This window comes from Sebastes fasciatus, chromosome 21 (assembly GCF_043250625.1).
Source record: "Sebastes fasciatus isolate fSebFas1 chromosome 21, fSebFas1.pri, whole genome shotgun sequence".
NCBI classification, from domain to species: domain Eukaryota; kingdom Metazoa; phylum Chordata; class Actinopteri; order Perciformes; family Sebastidae; genus Sebastes; species Sebastes fasciatus.
This window is the reverse complement of record NC_133815.1, coordinates 5455468-5479130: the sequence shown is the minus strand read 5'-3', so window position 1 is coordinate 5479130 and position 23663 is coordinate 5455468. Positions and strand designations below refer to the sequence as shown.

The following is a 23663-nucleotide window of genomic DNA, read 5'->3' as shown; positions in this document are numbered from 1 at the left end:
CTCGAACACATTGCAATGGTGCAGCCAGTGCTGTGATATCCTTTCAAGTCGCACAAGTAAACAAGTCCTTAATGTGCAATCATTGCATAATGCAGCAATTAAGCATTTTGGCATACTGTGTACAGTATGATGTCTCCGATGTAAGACTTAATGGATGAAATGCTAAGAGAGAGAAGACAATTTCAACATTAGCATGAATTTTACTGACGCTGCTTCTACTTTTACAACATTAACTGTAATTACTGTGAGTAGTACAACTAATACTATTACTGGATCTGCTATTACCATCATTCATCATTATCACCTATTACCAACGGTTTACATGCAGCCGTGCATATACTCTTGTTCGACTGTACAAAAACAGCCTCTGTCTTTCATTCCTTTAACCACCTTCCTAAAAAAGGTCGACGTTGAGATATTCGCGCAAAAACCTGTTGATGTCCGAAGTGTTTCATAATGTTTTAAAGTAGGTGTGTTTCTCCTTCTGACCAGAAATGTGGGCTTTCCTTTTCGGCATGCATCTCCATAAACTGTCCAAAGAATGCTCCTAAAACCTGAATAATAGCGGCATATCCCACATGTCTTAATCGGAAAACGCTCCATTTGCAACAAGGCCTAATTCAGAATATACAAGATGTTTACCTGACCCGTATCAAACTCTGAATATTGTCATATTCCGAATATTAGTGTGCATGTAAACATAGTCGGTGAAGTGCAGTGTTGTTTCATAACCATCCTTGGCATTACTCAAAACAGCAGATCTATCTGAGCCTGCTAACATGATACAAAGCTTGCCCTTGAGACCAGGAGGAGGGCATCCATCCACCAATGTTTGCTACAAAGACCTAGAAACACACTGAAATGGTGTCCATCCAAGCCCACAACAACAAAACCAAAACACTGATGGTCTTCCAAAGACATAAAAAAGCGCCAAAACAAACACACACACAAAAAAAGAAACAAACATCTGAGGCAACATAATTATCTGTCCGTTGCAGATGTGCAGCGATTTCCCCTGTGGGATTGTTAATGTTAATCGGATTAGCCGAGGCATTATTACGTTCCCTCAGGCTGCGGAGGAGACGCAGGCATGTGGATATTTTTGCTCACTAGGTTTGAGTCAGTCGAGGGACACCGAGGACCCCACGGGAGAAAGGGTGGCCCACATCCTCATCTGCTCACGGACGCCGGGCGGCCAAACACAGAAACTTCTGACTCAAACAAAGCTTGATCCAGTTGATTCAGCTTTGCAAAGGGAATGTAGCACAAAGCAAATAAAGAGTTATTCATCTTAAATGCATACAGGACGCTTCATGCTGAAATTCTACTCCAGGCAGGATGGAAAAGCCTCTGAAACTACATTTTAGACTATCCACGGAGACTCAGAGGTCAAAGACGATATCTAAATAATGCCTGACTGCTCCTCAGAGCGTTCTTTATTTTTTAACAGAGACAGAGGGACAGGAGCCGATGAAGAGATAGCAGGCCGGGCCCAACGCTGAGCAACTTGCTGACGCACATTTCTGGTCTGCAGGGACAAAAGAGGGCACAGGAAGATGAGTAAAACAGCACAGAGGGAAAACGCAGCTCATGACTACTTTTTAGATTAACTACAAAATGGCATCCGGATCTCTATCACGAGCCGGTTTAAGGATGGTGTTGTTTGTGATGAGATAGAGACGGGGAGGTGATATCAACAGCATCCCTCCCTCGACTCCAAACAATCTGATGAGTCCTTATGAAAAGTTTTTAACACATTTAGCTTCTCTGTTAATGGAGTGATCTCACCTGCTGTTTGTTTTCACTGGTCAAAATAACAAAGTAAAAGTTTTAGATTTAGTTATTTAAAGGTTCAACACTTACCAACAATGAGTCAGACTGCGTCTGTAAAGTTGGTTAATACACAAAGTTTTTTTGCCATCAGGACTAGTATGGGCATTCCTGACTTGTCAGATTTCCTTGAATCCAAGCAGCATCACTTCTGTCTCTTGAGGTCCCATTTAATGCGTTAACGCAAATTCGTTTTAACGCCACTAATTTCTTTAACGCATTAACGCAACCGATCTTTCGGAGGTTGTAGCGGACTAAAGATAGAGTGAAGATACTTACATCATATGAAACTAGAAAAACCTAAGGAATACACTGGTACCAACCACGTCATGCTCCTCACCAAGGAGGTTAAATAACGCTCCAAACTTATGCTACATTTTGGCCAGGAAAAACTGTCATGGCCATTTTCAAAGGGGTCCCTTGACCTCTGACCTCAAGATCTGTGAATGTAAATGTGTTCTCTAGGTACCCACGAGTCTCCCCTTTACAGACGTGCCCACTTTATGATAATCACATGCAGTTTGGGGCAAGTTATAGTCAAGTCAGCACACTGACACACTGACAGCTGTTGTTGTCTGTTGGGCTTCAGTTTGCCATGTTATGATTTGAGCATCATTTTTATGCTAAATGCAGTACCTGTGAGGGTTTCTGGATCAATATTTGTCATTGTTTTGTTTTGTTAATTGATTTCCAATAATAAATATATAAATACATTTGCATTAAAGGAAGCACATTTGCCCACTCCCATGTTGATAAGGTACATTTTGAACAGATAAAACGTGCGATTAATCATGGACATCCATGCGATTAATCGCGATCAAATATTTGAATTGATTGACAGCCCTAGTTATGAATAATGTGAACCCTGGCACTAGCTGAGTTAGCTGTGCTAAGTTTGGAAATAAGTGTACACTATATTTAGAATATTTTCACTGCTTTACCTCACCATCAGACAGCCCTTTCCGACAAGGAACTGAAGCCGTTATATCGCGGTCTTCAAGACCAGACCAGCCTCCTTTCACAAAAACAGTATTTTTACCTGGAATAACATGAGAGTTGCTGGTCTGCCGCTGCATCGATCGATTAGTTTGTTTGTGTTATTGTGTGACATTCGGATCCAAACTAACGTGGCGTCCACACAGCAGTACCTTACTTAGCTTCTGTGCCGGTACTCCTGTCTGCTTCTCCAAACCGGGAGCATGCCGACTGCCATCTATGTTACTGTATGCAACGTTAATAGACTGACTATAAGGATTTTTATATACTGTACATGTAGCAGCAGTCATCAGGCAGAAACCTACGTCAGGTTTTGTGGGAAAAAGTTTTTAGATGGGCTCGGGAGAATATAGTTAAATTCAAAGTTGGGGTTGAGAACCTACGCGGGGTCATGGGGGGATTTCTATGTAGATTTTATATCTTTAATAATTCTTAAATACAAACGGATGTCATACTCAGATTCACATGACAACTTGGCACATTACAACGACTCAGCTGAAGCGCTGAAGTGAGAATTATGGGACCAGACATGGTTGAGAAACCCTGTTACACCCAGAACAATGACACGTTTGACAAACTACACAGCAGCTCACTTAGAGAAAATACATTTTCAGGCAGCCTCCTCTACGCTGTGATTTGGTGCCACCTGCCACCTCCCAAACTCACGAGTGTTTACCTTTTGGGACAAGTGACAAAAATGTTTTTTCCGTGCAGCTTAAACCACCCACTGATGTTTCTGATCAGCTTTATCTGTCTAATGTTCAGAATATATTACAGAATATGATAAGGCTCAGTGCTCACTGCAATAAAACCATCAATCCATTCCCCCTGGACAGCTGACACAATAAGTCCTATTCTCTGGTGTCCTCATTGCTCAGACTAATGTCAATATACATATTTCTAGGGCAAAAGTAAGCGTAGTCGTTGTCCTTAAAACATTGCCGTGACCCGCTGACCGCACGCTTCTGAGCAGACATTCATTACACAAGCCTTGCACTTTTCCATCAGTAGGGTTTCTGGGAAGAAGACTGGCCGTGAGCCCCCCGACAGGTTTCTCTTAACGCCAGTGTGCATGAAGAGCGAGATCAGTTTCTGCCCCCCTTTTCTTTTCAAACCTTCCATTAATAATCAATGCTAAGTGCTGGGAATCTTAGATTCAGCGCTGTGGGAAGGGAAAGGGGTCGGGTGTTATGTGTATGTAAGCGTGCCAGTGTGGGGGTCGGGGTGGGGGAGGGGGATTGAGAGGATCAGGGGGTTGTATACCTATCTAATGGACATCAATATCGAGGAGACAATTATCAACACACTTACTACTCTTCAGCCTGCCTCCCCCCGTTTGTCTCGTCTCAGTTACAGCATGAGTAAAGGCTTCTGGAAATGCTGAGTGAGCGTTGTTAACATCTACTGTTGCAGCCCTCTCAAGCCCCGTCTATACGTATACAGATATTTCCCCTCCGTTTAAAAAAAAAAAAAAATCTGTACCACACAACCTTTGTTTTACGAAATATCTACGTCCACACTCGAACGCAAAAACGACTCCAAACGTTCGCCGTAATATTTACATGTCACCACTAGTGAGATCACAAGTTAAGGGTCAAGGAACTTTGTCACCACCCTTCTCACTCCCTTTCCTTCAACTTCATTACAGTCAGTTTGAGAACAATTATTGTTGGTGGGTGGGCTGGGCATCATTCTGCAGTCATCAACCGTCTCTTTACATGCATAAATGACGATAAACGACAGAGGTCATTCAGGTTTATGTCCGTAGCCCTTCCGAGTGCTCCAAACCTCGCCATAAATCGCCCGAAAGCACATTCGATAAGCATTCGGCCTCGGCATTTTTAACGTGTTCCTGCTGTGGCCTCCTGTGACTGGAACATTTTTCAAATGTAAAGTAGTAATTAGTCCGAGCAGCACTAACAAAACGTAAAAAAAGCTGGTTGTATTACAGATGTTTATATTTTTTGAAAGTGCTAAAATCTCAATTTTTCCTTCTGCTCAAATGGCGCCGATTTCACTTCATAACTGGTACTGAGGACATTTTTAGGAAATATGTAGGGTTTTCTAGGCAGGTGAACGCGTCCCAGCTGGATGTCTGCCCTGACCATTATGTTCATCTGCTTGCCTGGTCTCCAGGCTCCCCAGACACCTGACTTAACACAACCTGGCTCTGCATCTGCCCTCCGAAGCTCAGCCCTGTCATGTGGAAACTACAAAACAGAACAGTGTGTTCTACAGACGCACACCTTTAGCTTCCATAGGCAGACAAAACTTTATTTTTAAGTTGTGGAAGTGCACAATGGCACATTTGGAGGAGTGCGCGGTGGCTAACTGGCTGACAGAAGCACTCCTCCATGGCTTATCTGTCTTTCAAGGGTTTCAGTGAAATTATTCATTAACAACCTTCTGCCCAGGAAGTTTTTTCCACCACACCTCTCTCCTTGCTTTTCATTAAGGAGAGCAAATTTAGACCAGATGTTTGCAGAAAATTACTTGCTTGATTGCTAAGTAATGAAATCATGCAACCCTTTAAATTAATAGTTTGACTTTTTGGGAAAATCTGCTTAGATTGGTACCACTTTAATACAGTCTCTGTACAGCCAATATGTAGCTAGAACAAGCAGGCGGGAAAGAGATCTGGTCGTGTGAGAAGAATCAATCAATTGTGAGATAGTTTGGAAAATACTCATCCCAAATTCACTTCACATTTAGCCATAGAACCAATTGGTCCCCCATTATGAGATACAATATGATGTCACTGTCAACTTGTGATCAGTGGGAACACAATGGTGTGGGACTGTCTATGTATGGTAATGTTTCAATTGATATGTTTGTCTTATGTGTTCTCTTCAAGTTCAAAATAAAAACTGTCGTACCAGGGTTTCTGTCTGGAAAGTATCTTTTGATGGAGACCCGGCGCGGGCCAGCGACAGACAAACAGTAAAATTACAATATAGACAATTCTACGCCCAATTTAAAGGGACTGTATGTAAATTTTTCCAATTTCCAATGTTTTTAAATCATTTAGCTAACATTACTGCCAAGCATGTGAAATATATGGTGATATTGTGGTTTTAGCTATTAGTCACATTCAGTCTCGTGTATGTCCCCTCACTGTTTTAACCGATGCTCGCTCGCGTCTACGTAGAGCGAGCACAAGCGCGAGCAACAGGACGCTGACTGTCGTTGACTTAACGGCCACAGGTGTTACTGTTAACATACAATTTCTGATTCTTACATTGAGCCCCTTTAAGGTTTGGTTAGATTTAAGCACAAAAACGACTTGGTTAAGATTAAACCGCGATCATGTCTAAAAGAAACAGGAGTGTTGCAATCAAGAAACTGGAAACCAGAAGTCTCCCTTGGAGGTTTTCCGAGGTCACCTTTGTACCTTTGTTGCTGAGAAATGTGAGTCGTAACTCACTTGGCCACATGACAATTAAAGGCTTTCGTTGTCGCTGGCATGTTTGATTGATGAGCGTCACCTTGTTTTCTTATGTTCCTTGTCTGTCAAAACACATCAACCTGAGCGTCTGGAATCTGCCCGAGGGTAACTCAGGCAACTCTCTGGTTTCGTTCAGACAGAAACAATTTAATGTTGAGTTCATTATGCTGTCGATTCTTAGCCGTGCCATTGCATCAGTCGGCCCACCATTTTGATCCAGAATTAAATTTCTCAACAACTGTTAAATGGATTGCCATGAAATTTTGTACTGGCATTTATGGTCCTCAGAGGGCGAATCCTACTGACTTTGGTGATCGAGGTCATAGTTTAAACTGATTAGTCAAGTGCCCTTGTTGTAAACTGCATCATACCTGGAAGGTGATCTGCTAGCTTGCTTTTGCTTTTGTGCTTTTTCTGGGGTTGTCAAAGTTAACGCAATAATAACGTGTTAACGCAAATTTGTTTTATCGCCACTAATTTCTTTAACGCATTAACACATTTTGTGAATTTTAGGTTGTAGCGTCTCAGTTTTAAAGCTAGAGTGAAGATACTGGTTTCATATGAAACTAAAAAACCTAAAGAATCCATCGGTACCAACCACGTCATACTAGCTTTTCTAGCATGACCATTTTCAAAGGGGTCCCTTGACCTCTGACCTCAAGATATGTGAATGAAAATGGGTTCTATGGGTACCCACGAGTCTCCCCTTTACAGACATGCCCACTTTATGATAATCACATGCAGTTTGGGGCAAGTCATAGTCAAGTCAGCACACTGACACACTGACAGCTGTTGTTGCCTGTTGGGCTGCAGTTTGCCATGTTATGATTTGAGCATATTGTTTATGCTGAATGCAGTACCTGTGAGGGTTTCTGGACAATATTTGTTTTGTGTTGTTTTGTTAATCGATTTCTAATAATAAATATATACATACATTTGCATAAAGAAGCATATTTGTCCACTCCCATGTTGATAAGAGTATTAAATACTTGACAAATCTCCCTTTAAGGTACATTTTGAACAGATAGATAACAGAAAATGTGTGACTTATTTGCATTAATCGCGATTAACTATGGACGATCATGTGATTAATTAATTAAATTAAATATTTTAATCGACTGACAGCCCTAGTGTTCTATTATATTAGTACTACTTACAATTTGTTTCCCATAAGCTCGAAGAATGATTTTCTGGCATATATCCAAGCTTATTATATGAAACCGAAGTTGTGCAGTAACAACAAGGGCATTGTCTAATCAGATTAGTGTCAGAGCTTTTAATGATGCGATACCTTCCACGTCTCTGCATTTTAGACAGGTGAAGTCCCATTCCTCTGCCAAACATATGCCAATGTACTGGGCAGGTTTTTATACTTACCGTAAATTGATATCCAACTAGTTCCTGTTCCTGGAGAAACAGGTTATGACCTCCATCACCTGTATAAGAAGGCAACCTTCAAGGCTGTCAGACAGATCTTCCAGCTGCCCTTCAGAGGTGTTCATCCCACGCAAGAACAGCCAGGTAGGTCTGAGGAATTGACTCCGTACCATGAGCTTAATGTTATTCCACCTCACCATTTACATGTTTTGTTTGTGATTTCAGATGACAGTTTCCCAGATGCGTCTTTTTGTAAATATTTAATTAATATGTCTGTCTGAGCAGGTGGTCACACTGCAGATATGGAACTTTTGGGCGCAGTTTGTGATGTTGGAATAGAAGTTGGATCAAAAATTTCTCAATCTCCACCATCAAAACGCCAGTGCTCCGTCGAGCTCACCAATGAGAGCTCTAACTACGCTCTTTGTAACCCCAGGTAACTGCAACTTTTTTTCTCAGTATATTCTTTCTTATTTTTAAATCATGTCATTAAGATGTTTCTACTATTTATATTTCTAGAATGTTCCTCGACAGTGGACGCTGCACCATCCCTCTGCCCCCAAGCATTCGACCGTCCGCATCTGGACAGGCGTTGTTTGCCAAGAAATCAAGCTTAGCACAAGGATCTGTCGGCATCTTCACCTATGATCTCCTTGATGTCTCTACAAAAAAGTCCTCTAAGAAAATAGCTGTGCTGTTCAAGGTGCCGTATGACCGTAACCTGAATTCAAACGTGTACGCAGTGGGCATCTTTGACATCAGCAAAGAGTGTAATCGTGATCTTTACCGTGAGATGACCAAAAAGAAAGACACGACATTTGTCAGAGGCAAAGCAAAAGGCCCCATTCTGACCCATAAAAGTGAAAATGTTAGCATCATGGCCACAATGTCTGACTGCAGCACATCTGTCCTGAAGGTGCAGGTGAGCGACGATTGAGAAAAACTTGTGAAATTTTTGTTCCCAACAATGATACGGCTTTGTTTTTATAGATTTTGTGGGTGATGTTGTGTTAATAGTCTGAAATAATGCAATAAGTTGCATCACAGTTCATAAGCTTTAGAGAGAGATTCTTCATGTATTTATGCTCATCTATAATCATATATTACTGTGTTATCCATTGCTTCTGTCGTAATCTATAGTATTACGTTTCCTGTTATGTGTGAAGCTGTATTGCTCAGATAAATATCAACAATACGGTGCTAGTGGAGAGTTAGCGAGGAAAATGTCAGTCATTTGGCAATATTGCACAGTGGAAAATCCAACGAGTAAAATGTCGACATGTACACAGTAATTTAAGTAATAAGTAAATTAGCACACAGGCTGTCCACTGAGGAGACAGCTAAGAGAATACAGAATTGTTATTTATCCCTAGCCTCATTTATTTATGTTCTTTGTAACTGACAAACTGAATAATAAATAAAGTTCTATTGCATTCGTTCTCTGTCTGTATTTGTTAATGTTTTACAAAGGGTTCAACCTGAGCTAGGCCATATAACAAAGATAGTTATCATATTACATCCATACATGGTCAGTAGTAAAGAGCTGTTAAATAATAACTATATATTCTTTATATTGGTTTAAACGTTGTTAGGAACATCCCTACTGCAAAGATATGAGTGGTATCAATCTTCTCATCTAACTCTCGGCAAGAAAGCAAAATGACAAGCTGTTCCTTTAGACATTAAAATCATTCAGCTTTTTGCAAAGTGCAAATGTGGTTGCTTAATCTTTAACCAATGGAATATTATTGTGAGTGCATTATCGGATGTTACCAAACATGCACCAATATAGCAATAACATTATAGTAAGTTACATATCTAAAATTATCACATTTCTCGAGCATGTATTTAAGTTTCCAAAAACTATTAACCGGGTATCATTGTGTTTTACACATTACTTTATACAGGCTAATATACACTCAATTTATTAGGTACACCTAACTAAAACTAATGCAGTGTAATATAACAGTCCTGCAATAAATCCTACCTCCATGAAGGTTATAATAGTCCGTTTTAAAGAGGTGTTTATTCAACTGTATGATCATTTTGGAGGATGTAGTACTAATCGATTAGTTGAATGATAATTTTGATTAATCGTTAAAGTAATTTTTCTTGCAAAAATGGCATAAAATGCTGTTTTCAGCCTCTCCAATATGGAGATTTGGTGTTTTTCTTTTCTTTTCTCTCTCATATTAAACTGAAGATCTTTGGGTTTTGGATAAAACAAGACATTTAAAGACATCACTTTGGACTTTGAGAAACAAGGATGGACATTTTTTTCACTATTTTCTGATATTTTATAGACCAAACAATTAATTAATTAATCTAGAAAGTAATCGGCAGATTAATCGATAATGAAAATAATCGTTAGTTGTAGCCCTAGATGTAGTTTGTGGTGCTGTTAAGCTGCAATGAATTATAGGAGTGGTATTGTTATGTAGTCTGCCCATATGGATATGAATGGGATTAACAAAATAATAGAAACACCTGGCAGTATAACACAAAACAATTCAACAGCACCACAAACTACATTCTCCAAAATGACCATACAGCTGAATCAACAACAAAGTTCCCTCCATCCCACTGGAAGTTCTATAAACTGGCTTTACATAATGCATTAGTTGACGTTGTCTTTGGAGATGCATATGACCTGACATCAGATGTTGCTAATGCTCTTATCAACACTGACTTGACTTGTATGACTCCGAGGTGCATCATCAGTGTTTTGTTTTTGGACGGTGACGTGATAACTGTTGATGGGAACATCGTCTTTTGTTGGGGGTTTGAACCTATGACCACCAATAAATATTATACGCATGACAGAAAGACAAATCAAGACTGTCAGACTCATTCCATATATACAATAGCTATACAGACATCCCAGTAGATTTACATTGTTCAAATGCATGATCCATCTATTATTGTTCCATCTATCTGATGATGGGACTCTAAAAGAACAGACAAGCATAACAAGAGCAAGATTCACACGCTCACCCACTTACTCATTCAATCAACACTCAGTCACTTAATTTGCAGTTATCTTTCATTCCTAATCATCTCTCATTTCAGCACCCACCAGCTGGCTCCACACACACACACACACACACACACACACACACAGAGATTCAGCGGGTTGGTTACCCGCTAGAGAGTGTCCCTGTTGATACGACGGTGACGCAAGACAGCCAGCTGTGGTGCGAGCAGCAGCTTTCCAGGGAGCTGTTGTGATGTTGGCTACCTCTGTGTTCAACTCTCCTGTTGTAGTCATTGACGCTGGTTTAATTCTTTTGTTTTCAGTTATCGGTTTGTTTTGTCCATTTTGAAAAATGTGTCTCTGCTGCTTATTGTTACCTTTTATACTGGAGAAACTAAGGAGACCGAGGGGGGCAGCTGCCTGTTGCACCAGGAGATTGATCGAAGTATGAAGTCAACCGCTATGTTCTAACTAGGGATGTCACGATACCAGAAAAGTCAATATCAATACCAGTGAAATTTCACAACTCTCGGTACCAAATACGATACCACAGTAAAAAACAAAACAATAAATCCCATGTACTTCAACATACACTCCTTTATTACTGTTTGCATGCTGGTTTTTGTGAATTGGTTATTAATACCTGATGATCTGCCTCAAGTTTCTAAACAAAAACTAAATTTTACAAGATTACATTTGAACACATCATGATAACGTTATAATTTACCTTTGCCCAATACTCATTTTTACTGAATAGAGCCTGTACGCATAATGATGTAACTCAGTGCAACCTCTGTATGTTAGCTGTTAGCTCTGTTATTTAGTTAAGCAGGACTGCTAACAGCTTAATTTAACTAACTTTCTTCCTGCTGATTTCAACATGGTTTTGTTGTTCACAATGTAGTATTATCAGGGAAATTTTCTATCGTCCCCGGGACAACGGTACGCCGCTAGTCTCAAGCCCTGATCCCCGTTACCTGCGGTACTGTAGAAAAACAATGACGTCACTTTTTCAGAATTGGGCATTGATTTGGTACCGAAGTAACTAGTTAGTTTCATACTAAACTTTGTTCGGTTGTTACTTCTTACACTACAACTTAACTATGTTGCCCATAATTTAAAAGATGAATGAATGTTTCATGTAGGATAGTATTTGGATAATACTGACGAAAAAGCAACTACTACCTTGTTAAAGAAAGCAAAACATATAAAAGAGACTTGGCTATGGCAACTTACTCCCACCCTTGGATCTATTATCCCATAGAGTTGAAATCCTATTTAAACAATTATTGTACATAATTGTACACCTGTTTAAGTTGACTATATATGTGTTCGCCTTATGTCTTATGTCTATTTTGACACAGTAGTGTCGAAACGTTGTCTGTTTCTGTCTTGTTTTCGCCCTGCCTTTGATTAAGGCAACTCAGAAAAGGTATAAGACATTGTACAACCTAGTTTGTTTGAAGCATACTGAGCATTAAATGGAGTACAGATTATAGCCACCTTTACCCCATAAACACAGTTAGTGTTAGCGCCTAACTTAAATGTCATGAAAACACAAACTCTGGCGCTCTGTATTCCCCAAAGGCTTCATGTGAGAATGGAAACACACTCACAACCAAAATATGACGCCCGACTAGATGCACTACAGAGCATACACAAAGAATTTGGTGCTAGACCGCTTTAGATAATTAGCTCTCGCTGTAGGGCAAAGAGGAGATATTCAGCAAATAACACTTAAAAAAAAAAAGAAAGTGGGTGGATTCTTTTATTAGACTAATGCGGTTAGCAAAAGAGCACCAAAAAGCAGCCGTGTGTAATTAACTTGTAATGTGTAGACAATAAAAATGCAAATGTGTGTGTTCACATGGGGGGGTCGATGAAGAGGGTGAAAGCTTCAGGGATTGATCCCCTTTACCGTGAAGGTCAGTGTCCCACAGGGTATCGATCACGTTGGATGTAAGACCTCTCCCTCAATGCCGTGAAATGAGTTTACCGCACTCAGAAAAGAGTAAAAATACCTGTGGTCTGTCAATAGGCTGCTGACCTGTTCAAGTTTTTTCTGTAAACATTAACAATAAACCGATGAACTGCTCACTCCAGAAGTGTATTTTAGAAGAGAGATTATACCTAAAGAGTAACTTACATCCACTTTTTGTGTTAACATATTATATCTACATACATTTTATCATACTACCAGCTAAATCTGGTAGCGGTTTACAGTGTTCATTGAAAGGGCAAGAGTTATTTGGAAAAGTATTTGCATACTTACTACACATCGTCTCTGGGAGTCATCTAGAAATCATAGAACCACAGTTACATAATAACTCTTGTTTGGAGTTGTAGTTACCTCCACCAAGGAGGTTGTGTTTTCGGTTTGGTTTGTTTGTTTGTCTGCAGAAATACGGAAAAACTACTGGCCAGATTTTCATGAAACTTGGTGGAAGCGTGTAGCATGGGCCAAGGAAGAACCCGAATCTGATTCGATTCAGATTTTTCACTTATGTCAACATTGCAAGACGGGGCATGGCCTTGGCGGAGGTTTGCGCTCTCCGAGTGCCTTTCTAGTTTGAAAAGAGATCAGGAGAGTGTGACCGACAATACGGGTAGCTTCTGGATTTGAATGTGTTTTTTGAACATGTGGTCGGATTGAAGCCTAATTGTGGTGTTAAGTTACTCTCGTTTTATTTAAACCTTCATTAATTGCTTTTTTGGCCACATGGGGGCAGTAGAACAATCTGCAAACACAACATTGACATATTATGAGCTTGATATGGCTATGGTGTTAGCAAACATGCTTATTTACACATTCAGTAGACACAGATTAACATTAGTATTCATTATGAGTGTGTTTCTGACCACCTGATGAATTTAAGTCCAATGTTCACTCTCCTTTCTGCTCTGTTTTTGGTCTCCACCAACACAAATGCTCCCATATGTTCACCAGATAGTCGCTAACTTTGTCTGTCTGCCGTTTGAAGCTGGGTAGGTAGTGTACAGCGAGTTTGTCTACTGCCTGCTAAAGCTGCAAATGAGGTTGCCGGCCATAAAACCAAAACAATGAGTTAAAAGTTTAATTTAATTTAGACCACATTTTCCACAAACCTTACAACATTCTGCTTCGAAGATGACACTTATAGTTGTATCGTCCTGTTTGGTGCCATTAAGCAATTTTCCTTTGTGCCGTCAAATAACACCAGACAGGAAACTGCGTTGTAGACTCTGCTGATTTGTGGCTTCCAATCCTCTCAGAAATGTTTATATTAATTTTGTTAATATCTCTACATGAACGTGGTCAGAACTCTATAAAGTTAAGATGCTGATAGTGTGACCCGAATGGTTTCAATGCCTCTAAATTGTGCCTCTGTTAGACTTAGTAGAAATTTTAAATTATGGTTTGAATGCTGAATTATTATTATGGTTGGCAGCTATGACGGCAGCCTCGTACTAATGGAGCACTTACTGAAATGAAAATGCCAAAATAAAATATCATATATTAGTCATCTGTCAATGATGCAGTATAAACACATCAGTTGTTAGATTTTTTAAAGTGACTAAAACTGAAAATGTTAGCCAGTTAGCCAGAGAACAGACGGCGCTGAATTTCAGCCTTTTGTTATCACAGCTTCTTTGGAAACTGCTACCAGCTAGAGGGGAGAAAAATGACTTTCAGCCATTTAGTGTGTCTGTCTCCATCTGAGTAGAGAATGGGATGGTGCAGCCTCGGGAATCATTCTGTCACAACAAAGCGTTCGTGCTACTTTTAATGTTTTGACATGAAATAGTGACAGCCATCCAATCTGCCCATGCCCCGCTTTTTCTGGTCATCATCTCCTGCTCATTCCCCGTCTCTTCTTTTTTTTTTTCTAATCTACAGAACACCTTCAGTACGAGAGAGTAGGAGGAGGGAGCAGGGGAGAGGTGGGGTGTTGTAATAGCAATGGATCCATTTTTATATGAAAGCCGACACCCACAGCCACATGGGAAGGGCATTTTTCTGGAGGGAGGTAATGCTTTCTTGTGCTCCCGCTGCTCCCTGAGGTGGGCCGAGTGTAAATTACATCCAGCTCACACTCTGCGCAGTCAAGACCAGAGCTGGCTGGCGCTCGCCTCCCACAACTCCCTTCCCTCCTCATCACCAGTTAGATCCTGAGATATTCCCATCTTGCTCTGGCACAAAGGGACGTATCAGAGAGGGAATAGCACTGCCTACGTGTGGTGATGCTATCTCATTTCTATCTGTCTGCTCATGTAGACAGAAAGAACTCACCAGCTGCAGCGCTGTATCCTCAACTTCAACTTTGTATGTTTCGGGGGACTCCGCGGGCACTTTGCAGAAGCAAGAAGGGAAGCAGGGTATGAAGGGAGGGCTGGAAATGCAAACAGCAACTCTCCAGATCCACTTAAGTCAGATTGAAAGTGTCAGAACAGCTTGGATGGAAGGCAGAGCAGAGCACGGGGGAGAGAAATGGCTGGCAGATTGTGTTTCATGGCCTGTCAGGTCAGGATACATTATCCCTTGGCCATACTGTTTCTCATTAGCCCCCTGATGTGCTGTGAAGCTCTTCCTGCCTGCCATGCACGGCAGAGCCCTGAGTTGGGCTGAGGTGGCACCTTGGCCCAGCTTGGCACCAAGACAATGCTGGGATTGGACAGGTGGAAAGACAAGGAACGAAGGACGGGGGGGAACAGTACTCAAAGGTCACTGGTTTCAAAACCGCAAAGGTTTTCTTGAGCAGGACATGACGCTCTCCACTCTGCCCCTAACAATAGGATTGTGTTAACACAGGGAGAAGTGTAGTGATGTAACCCTTCCCAGAGCATTTTCATCATTTCAGGCAGTTCCACAATTTCCAGGTCAGTACTATTACATAGACACTGTCCTCATCAGAAAAACAAAACAATGTGTGTCATTTGGTTTAAAACAGTCTATAAGTGTTGAGGTACAAATGACCTCTTGTGTGGAATAAGTAAGGCAGGAGTAGCGTGACAGCGTGAGGGAAATCTGATTAAAAAGTCATCTCTGTGCAAAGTGCAAAAAACGTCACAGCAGTGAATGCACAAAAGGCGTCATTAAATATAAAAATAGAAACTTGCAGATTACCACCTTTACATATGAGTTAACATTTATGAATGCATAAGCAGCAGAGCGGGAGGCGTGACATGTCTCACAGGGGAGAACATGCAAGGGAGAGAAGGACAACTAGCGCTGCCTCTGGGGCACTGGTACACACACACAGATGGGTAGGAAGTAGCAAAGGGAAAATAAGTCTCATACGCTGTGTTTACATGCAGTTAAGTAACTTTGTTATTGTCAGCTTTCTGCAGTAACCTAACAATACAACCACACCGACCTCCTCCCCTCTGTAGTCTTGATCGCTTTATTATAACGTCACTGGTTCTTTGCCAGAGGGCTTTGTCACTTTGTCGTTTTGGGTCATTTGCTGAAACATCGTTCTTCTTGGGAGACTAGTCTCGCACGTCAACACAGGCTTTACAGTTGCTGTTATTGTAGCATGGAGAAGTTGTTCTACCACAGTATTTCTGGCCTTAAACTGTTTTTTACCAATAATTATTTTCATGTGCATACTCAAATCAAAAGGACGTTAACGGAGGTTGCATTGAGTTTCATTATGGTGCGTTCAAGCTCTACTGAGTAAAGGTAAATTATAACGTTATCATGATGTTTCCAAATGTAATCTTGTAAAATGTAGTTTTTGGGGATAAACTTGAATAAATACAGTTGTTTGAAGGACATGATGTCACAGCAATATAAAATAGATAATAGAGAGGGGATTATGACCTTTATAACCTCCTAACACTAGCTCTAATTGTTTTGTTTTTTACTGTGGTATCGAATTGGCTATCAAGAATTGTGGGAATTTCACTGGTATTGGTATCGACTCCTAACCTTCTGGTATTGTGACAACCCTATAGCTGAAAGGTGACAAGTTTGCACCCCTGTTGTTCCCAAAAGGTATCATCTATCTCTTCTGCAAGCTATTGTGTGACACATGAGCTGCAATTATTGTTATGACAAGTCAAATCATGTTTAATTGATCAGCTTTTTTGCATTTTCCCCATTATTGTGAAGCACCTATCAGTGTCTTCTGACAAGTCGAGGCCAGGTGGCACCCACAATGCAACGCCTCTCTGATTCATTAGTCTGTATGTATTCATGGCTTGACTGGAGGAGACGGTGGAATCTGGAATAAAAACAAGTAGCAATAGCGGCAATCCAAACTCTGTCACTTTACTGCCATCTAAGCCTCCCCATCAGCGTCAATAAGAAGCTGCAAAGAGACAAACGCAAGGCTGGCAAGCTAATCCAGGGATCACATTGTGAATCACAAATGCGTGTCCGCTCTCCTCCTCTCTCATCTCCACAGCCAGACGGAAATAGCCGGCTTTGGCACTGCCATAATTTTGCCTCTTTCCTTCTGCACTCCCTGTTCCTCCCTCCTCCCTCCTCCCTTTTCATTTCAAAGCAGGGGGGCTGAAGTTATTGCATGTGACACACTCGGGAGAGAAAAGGAGGGGGGGATTGCATTACTCCACAAAGCCGAATGCCATGGGAGCAGGATGAGATGTATCGCCTGCTGCTTAATAACAGTGGAATTATTTAAAATAGAAGCAGCAGCAGCGGCGGAATATTTCTGAATCTATATTTAGATTGGGAGTGATGCGTCTCACCCTCACAGCTCATGTGGGATTCGCAGGGGAGACATGGAAATGCATCAGGGTGCAGATCAATCTAGCGTGCTGCACAGAGCCGTACAGAAAGATGCTGTTTTCACATGATCGGGCTGAGATATTTCATCAAAGTAACATCACAGTGACCATTTCAGCATAGCAGCACAGAATAATCTAATCTTTAAACAAGATAGGGTGTATAGCTACAACTTACCTTTTTACAATCTATTTATAGCATTTGGTGCCATCAATACACCAGCTGGATACAGGATTATCATCTACTATTCATCCATTCACTAACCAATAACATGACGCCCAGCTTGCTTTCACTCTGCACATTTCAAACATTATTACTTTCCAGGACCTTGTCGCAGCAAATTGCATTGATTAGCCGGCTCTAAATCAGTTGCCGTTAATTACACTTACCCTGCATTGCTTCGCTAAGCATATAGCTGCACATGATTGCAACTAAATTGCAATTAGCCAATGCCCCGAGCACCCAAGAGGAAGACATAATGGTAGACTCGTGTAAATCAATGGGATGTGGGTGTTGGACAGAGTATGGTCATCTGCAGGAATAATGAGGTGCTTCGCAAGTTGGCAAACAATGTCACTGCTTTTTTTATTTGATTGATTTTAACTGATGAAGATTATAATAATAATAACTAGGTTATTGTCTCTCTGCATGTTTACGCTATATTACACTGTATATCCATCCAATTCTTTGGTACACCGAAGGAAGAAAGAGTCTCAGTCTCACAAAAAGACATTTTCAGTTGTTGGGACTTTTTATTCCCTATTTACGATGTAAAAAATATCAAAGTATTAATATCGATATTGAATATTTGAAACGGTTTCAATACTCATTTTCCGCAGTATCGATACGCTGGTACCAGCTGCTCTCTCTGCTCTGTCTCATGCGACAATGTTGAAAACATCTTTCCCCGTGGTATCGAAAATGGTATCAAATATCTTTTTTTTTTTTAGGTATTGCATAAAAGTTTGAAATGACAGTATCTTGACAACACTGCTATTGATACCAAGACCAATGCCAAAGGTGAAAAAACGAAGAAAGCTGTTTTCATTGATTGTTTGCTGATTGTTTGAGATGCACCGATCAATCGGCAGCCGATCGAAACTGGCCAGTTTTCAGCTGATCAGCCATGAACAGAGACCCGCCCTCTCAAAGCAGTGCTATGATGTTTGATGTTACAGGGACTCTGATAAATGCAAATGCAGATCCCACTGTTTGCATGAAAAAGTACATTTTCTTTTACTCAGATTTTATGTATACGGTTATTGACAGTTTTCCGAAAATACTATCTTATCGCCAGATTCTTGCCAGTACACAGCCCTACTTAAGATTAAATATATACATATTCCTTTTAAGTGACCGGTCTGATGAAAAAACAGGGGGAAATAAGTCCCAGATCAAAAATGGCATGAATATGAATTAAGAATACAAAGTTTTAAAAGGTTAAGTTTCAATAAAATGTGATGGAGTTTATTCTGCTTGAGGGTCTGAATGAGTGCAGTCTGTATGAAGCAGCGCGAGTGGCTGGTCAACAGATGGTAGTGTTGACAGGCTGCTGGGTTCGTTGGCCAGCTCTGTGTACAGTTAGCAGGGGGTCACCAACAAGCCCTGGGATGTTTGTCTCTGCCAGTCCCCGTTTTATCACACGCACACCTTGGCTGTGAAAACCCCGGCTTATCGCGGCTCCACACGGCCGTCCAAAAAACACACCAGGTATGATTTATGAACTGAGGTCCGTACTATCTGACAAGGCAAACAATCCTGCTCTGTGCCGCTGCTGCAGATATGAAACTTTGTTCTCTGTTTTAGATGAATGAGCGTGACAGTGTGAACTGAAGGTCAAACTGAATGCCAACCTTCAGTCAAGGAGAAGATTTTTGTTTTCAGCTCAAAGGAGCACGGCATGAGGATTATCAGCAAACACGTCAGGAAGTGAGCACATGAAAGGATACGAGCCTGCACCTGCGCACACACACACACACACACACACACACAAACTAGCGAGTGTCTCAGGCTTACCGGGAAGTAGAGAAGCAGAGCTCCACACAGGATGGCCTCCAGTAGGACGAGACCTGATGCTCTGATACTCTGCCAAAAAAGAAAGATACACCGATTATTGAACTTAGCATTTATGCATCATATACTGTGATCATTATGAGATGATATCATATGCCCATTCAACACATCAATTACATTTATATTAACTCAAAAGCAACTAAAGTATGATTCGACAATTTTATTACTGGGCTCTTCTAGACATTTAAATGAAAAACAACACATTCTTTTTAATAAATTTCTCACTCTGTCTCAGCTGACTGCGTACTCGCAAACATTAGGATGCTATCGCCGCTTGCAAACCCCACTAGCACTGCTTGCTAATGTCACTATCACTGTTTGGTGGTGTAGGAATGAGCTGTGCTTGGACAGAAATGGTGAAACAGATGTGCCATGGGAATTGCAAACTAAAGGTGCATCTTAAAGATGATCATATGTATCGATGTTTTTAACTTTGCATCAATAATATTGGATCATTGATTCAATATATTGTTCCAGATAAATGGATCGTTACACCCCTAGTTGTCATACCATGTCCTTATAAAGGTGTTGCGGTTAACGTGTTAGCAAACAATTACTTATTTACACATCCAGCACACAGGGAAAAACATTAGCATTCATTTGGAGTTGTGTTTTTTGTCCACATAGTAAATATAAGTCTAATATTCACTCATCTTTTAGCTCTGTTTTGGTCTCCACCAACTCCTGAAGGGAATATTTGGCTCTTCAGCGGCTAAATGCTAAAGTATTGTACGTTCACCAGCTATTTGCTGACTTTGCTGTCTGCGGTTTGATGCTGGAAAGGTTGTGTACAGCGTGTTTAAGATTCTTCACTATAAACAGCAGCTAGAAACAACACTAATGAGAGCTGTGAGAATCAATCAAAACATTTAAGTTGCGCGACCTAGAGTTAAACCAAAACAACAAGCTGAAAGAAGCTAAAACATTGCAAAACCTGCGGGAAACTGTGCAGTCCTGTGATAATCCTCTGTAGGTTTGTCACTACGAACAACATGTTCACATTATATGTAGTCATTTGATCCATTGTTGATATAAAAATATTGATTACAGCAGCATTTACTGTTTATAAAATCTCTAAATTATAAAAGAATAATGTTTTTCCTTTCTACAAGATGGATATAAGGCAGTTTGGAATATAACTCTTACACTGTCCTTCATATTGCAGCAGGTCTAAACTAGTCTAAAACAGCAGGATATCATAATATTCCAGCAGGATTTAAAAGGGGAATGGAGCTTTTTCTTCTTTGTTGGTTGAAAGAGAACAAAGAACAGTGAAAGCTCCTGCCTCAAGGATTTTTTATAGAAGGGTTCGCCATTTCAGGCTCTTTCTATGCTCCTCTTGTGTAAGATATTTAACAAAATATCGTCCTCTAACTGACAAGATGCTTGAGGGGGCTTTCAAAGAGCAGAGGACAACTGCGCCACTCATTTAAGAATACACACAAAAGACAACACAAAAACACGACGTAGACCAGATGAGTGTTTATCTTGTTTGAGATATATTAAAATCTGCAACCCAAATGAACTCATTTGTTTATTAAATTTCTCTAATTTATCACAAAGTCTTTGAGGAGCTTTGAAACTAAGCTCTTAAACTTAGTTTGATAAGATGAATGGGGATTACGTAAGTGGTGTTTAAATGATGACAAAGCCCTGGAGTGTCTGAAACTTTTATCTGCATTATTAATGGGAGCGATCCTTTGTTGAACTCTGGTTGATATAACGCCAGGAGTCTTCAGGTGTGTGGGAGATAGAGCAGCTAGATGCTCCCCTGTCAGGAATGTGGTGAATCTTCAGGCTAATCCTCACATGTCAAGCGCTCAAGACAAAGCCTTTAATTAAGCCAATTAATTGACGGTAGCAACTAGAGACTCTGAGGATTTCAGAAGTTTGGTCAAAAGTTTACTTTGGTAGAAAGTGAAGTCAGTAAGTGAATCACTACCATCACCAACTTTCATTTAAACTGAGCTTAGTAGTTCTGTCACACAACACAAGGCTTTTGCCAACATGACCATGATACATGTGACTTATACAGTGTTTACAGTTACATTCAAAGTAGAAATTGTTACTAATGTTGTTAATTACATCCACGGAAATACAATTTTGAAATTTGAAGTAGTTTTTCATGCAAAAATGGCAGAAAATGTTGTTTTCAGCCTCTCAAATATGGATATTTCCTGCTTTTCTCTGTTTTATATCATATTATTATATGAATATCTCTGGGTTTTAGAATGACAAAACAAGTCATAAAGACATTAGGGATGCATCGATACCGAATCGGATACCGGGCCGATAGAAATACCTGGATCGGGTATGGGTGACAATGGGACCAATCTATTCAATTCAGTTCATATACTGTATACATTATATACTGGAATTGTACTTCCTGTTTAAGTTTTGACCAATTTGTTGCTGCATTTATAAAGTTTATGCTTAAATTGCAATTCCTCTTAATTTTGAAGATTTTTTATCAAGTTGCTGGTGCAGGATTTATTATTCTAATAATAAACGACAATTCAGTAAATTTATATCTTTGTATTTATTTGTTACATTTTGTTTTTAAAAGTTAGGAAAGCAATGTTTAAGTCAAGCCTGATGTTGCCTTACACATAACAGTATGATCCCAGTCACTTCCACACAGTGAGGCATACAGCTTATTAATTAAACACTGGTATCGGATCGGTACTCGGTGTTGGACTTTGAGTAACAGCGATGGACATTTTTCACTATTTTCTGACATTTAATAAATTGATTTATCTAGAAAAGAATCGTCAGATTAATCGTTAATGAAAATAACCGTTAGTTGCAGCCCTACTTATATACAGAAGAAATTCTGTTTTACTGCTCTAAGTATGTTACAATTCTTGAAACCTTTTGTATTTGCAGGGTAAAATCTGGCATTTTCGGAAGAAACTGCAGGAATCTGTTGGGAATAAGACTTGAGCAGATTGTGGTAGAAACAGATGCCAAGGCTGAGTAGACGAAAAGTAAGAGAGAACACTCAAAGTTTATCTACTGAACATTTAACTCCAAAGTCTACTCTCTCTGATTTCTGTGAAATGCATGCACACAAACACAGCTTTGGCCAAATAAAATAGCAAGAATCTCATCAATTACTCAAAAATAATCCAATAAGAAACCCCTACAATGTTAGCACCATACCACCCAAGTGAAGACTTGATACCTTGCTTTTATGAATATCTAGTGAAGGAGCTAAACTAAATATTTGCTTTCCATACAGAAAGTTTAGTTTGTGAAGTAGTTTCACCTTTTAATGATGCAATGAAAATATCACCACCTTTCACGTTGATGTAGAGAATATATATTATTTACTTAAGTGATTAAATCAGACGACGATGACACTGTCAGCCAGGTGCCAACCTACAAACCGTGTCAACATTCCTCGCTGCCACATGTCACAATAGAGACAGATTTGATGCGGTCAGTGGCCCAATATATAAATCAGAGTAAATTCGCTTTAATGATCTCATTTGCACAGACTGGTCGCCGTCCAAGTCGCTGATGTCGAGTTGATGTGCGGTGCCTGAGCTGTTTGAAATGATTTCAAAGCTTTATTGTGACCACCCTCATATGGATTCACTGGCTTATTGATCCAAAGGGCTTTGATGACCATACGACCCAGAAAACATCAAACATTTTACTGATGTGATGTTGTAATTGTGAATCGAATCTGTGCCTCCTATGCACTGTTGAGTTTCCAAACTTTCACTCTTAATGGTGACAGAAAAGATTCCATAAAAGCTTATGAAAAGATTTTGATAATAGAATAATAAAAAAGAAAGCTTTAGCGTCCCAGTAGCCGTAACAATGCCTGTCTACATGCTCATTAACCACTCACAAACAGTGTCAGTTAAATTATTATAAATGGATCGAACCCCGTAAGGAATGTTTGTGATGAGCTGGTAATGGTACGTACCTTATTCCTGCGAAAGTGGTAGATGAGTACCATGCTAACGAAGACAATCAGCAAGCAGAGGCACTGGAAGGAGAGCACGGCCAAGCGGAGGGCGCCGTCCTCTCGTGTCACGCAGGGGGTGTCGTCCTTGCAGTAGGCGCAGTCATCCTGGCATGGGAGGCAGTCGCTGGAACTCCCCTCGTCCGCATTGGGACCGCTGTCTGCAGCTTTTCCTTTCTTCCCCGTCCCTGTCAAAAACAAGATTGAGAAATAAAGGAGGTTTAATTCTAAAATAAGCTCAGCGACTGACCCGGTAATCTTG

General features: G+C 40.4%; 2 protein-coding genes across 3 annotated transcripts in view; one reads left to right on the top strand and one right to left on the bottom strand.

Moving 5' to 3' along the window:
- Nucleotides 1–23663, bottom strand: part of gpr158a (G protein-coupled receptor 158a) — a 78070-nt gene that overhangs the window by 14103 nt on the left and 40304 nt on the right. For both annotated transcript variants that reach the window (XM_074622066.1, XM_074622067.1), the window contains exons 4-5: nucleotides 23363–23589; nucleotides 19369–19437 (exon numbers count right to left, since the gene is read on the bottom strand). In XM_074622066.1, the coding sequence (XP_074478167.1) occupies nucleotides 19369–19437; nucleotides 23363–23589 (296 nt within the window). The remainder of the gene's footprint in view (nucleotides 1–19368; nucleotides 19438–23362; nucleotides 23590–23663) is intronic.
- On the top strand, nucleotides 7583–8595 carry LOC141759693 (DELTA-actitoxin-Afr1e-like). The gene is made up of 2 exons (XM_074621978.1): nucleotides 7583–8084; nucleotides 8168–8595. The coding sequence occupies exons 1-2, from the start codon at nucleotides 7951–7953 to the stop codon at nucleotides 8583–8585; spliced, it is 552 nt and encodes a 183-aa protein (XP_074478079.1). The 5' UTR covers nucleotides 7583–7950; the 3' UTR covers nucleotides 8586–8595.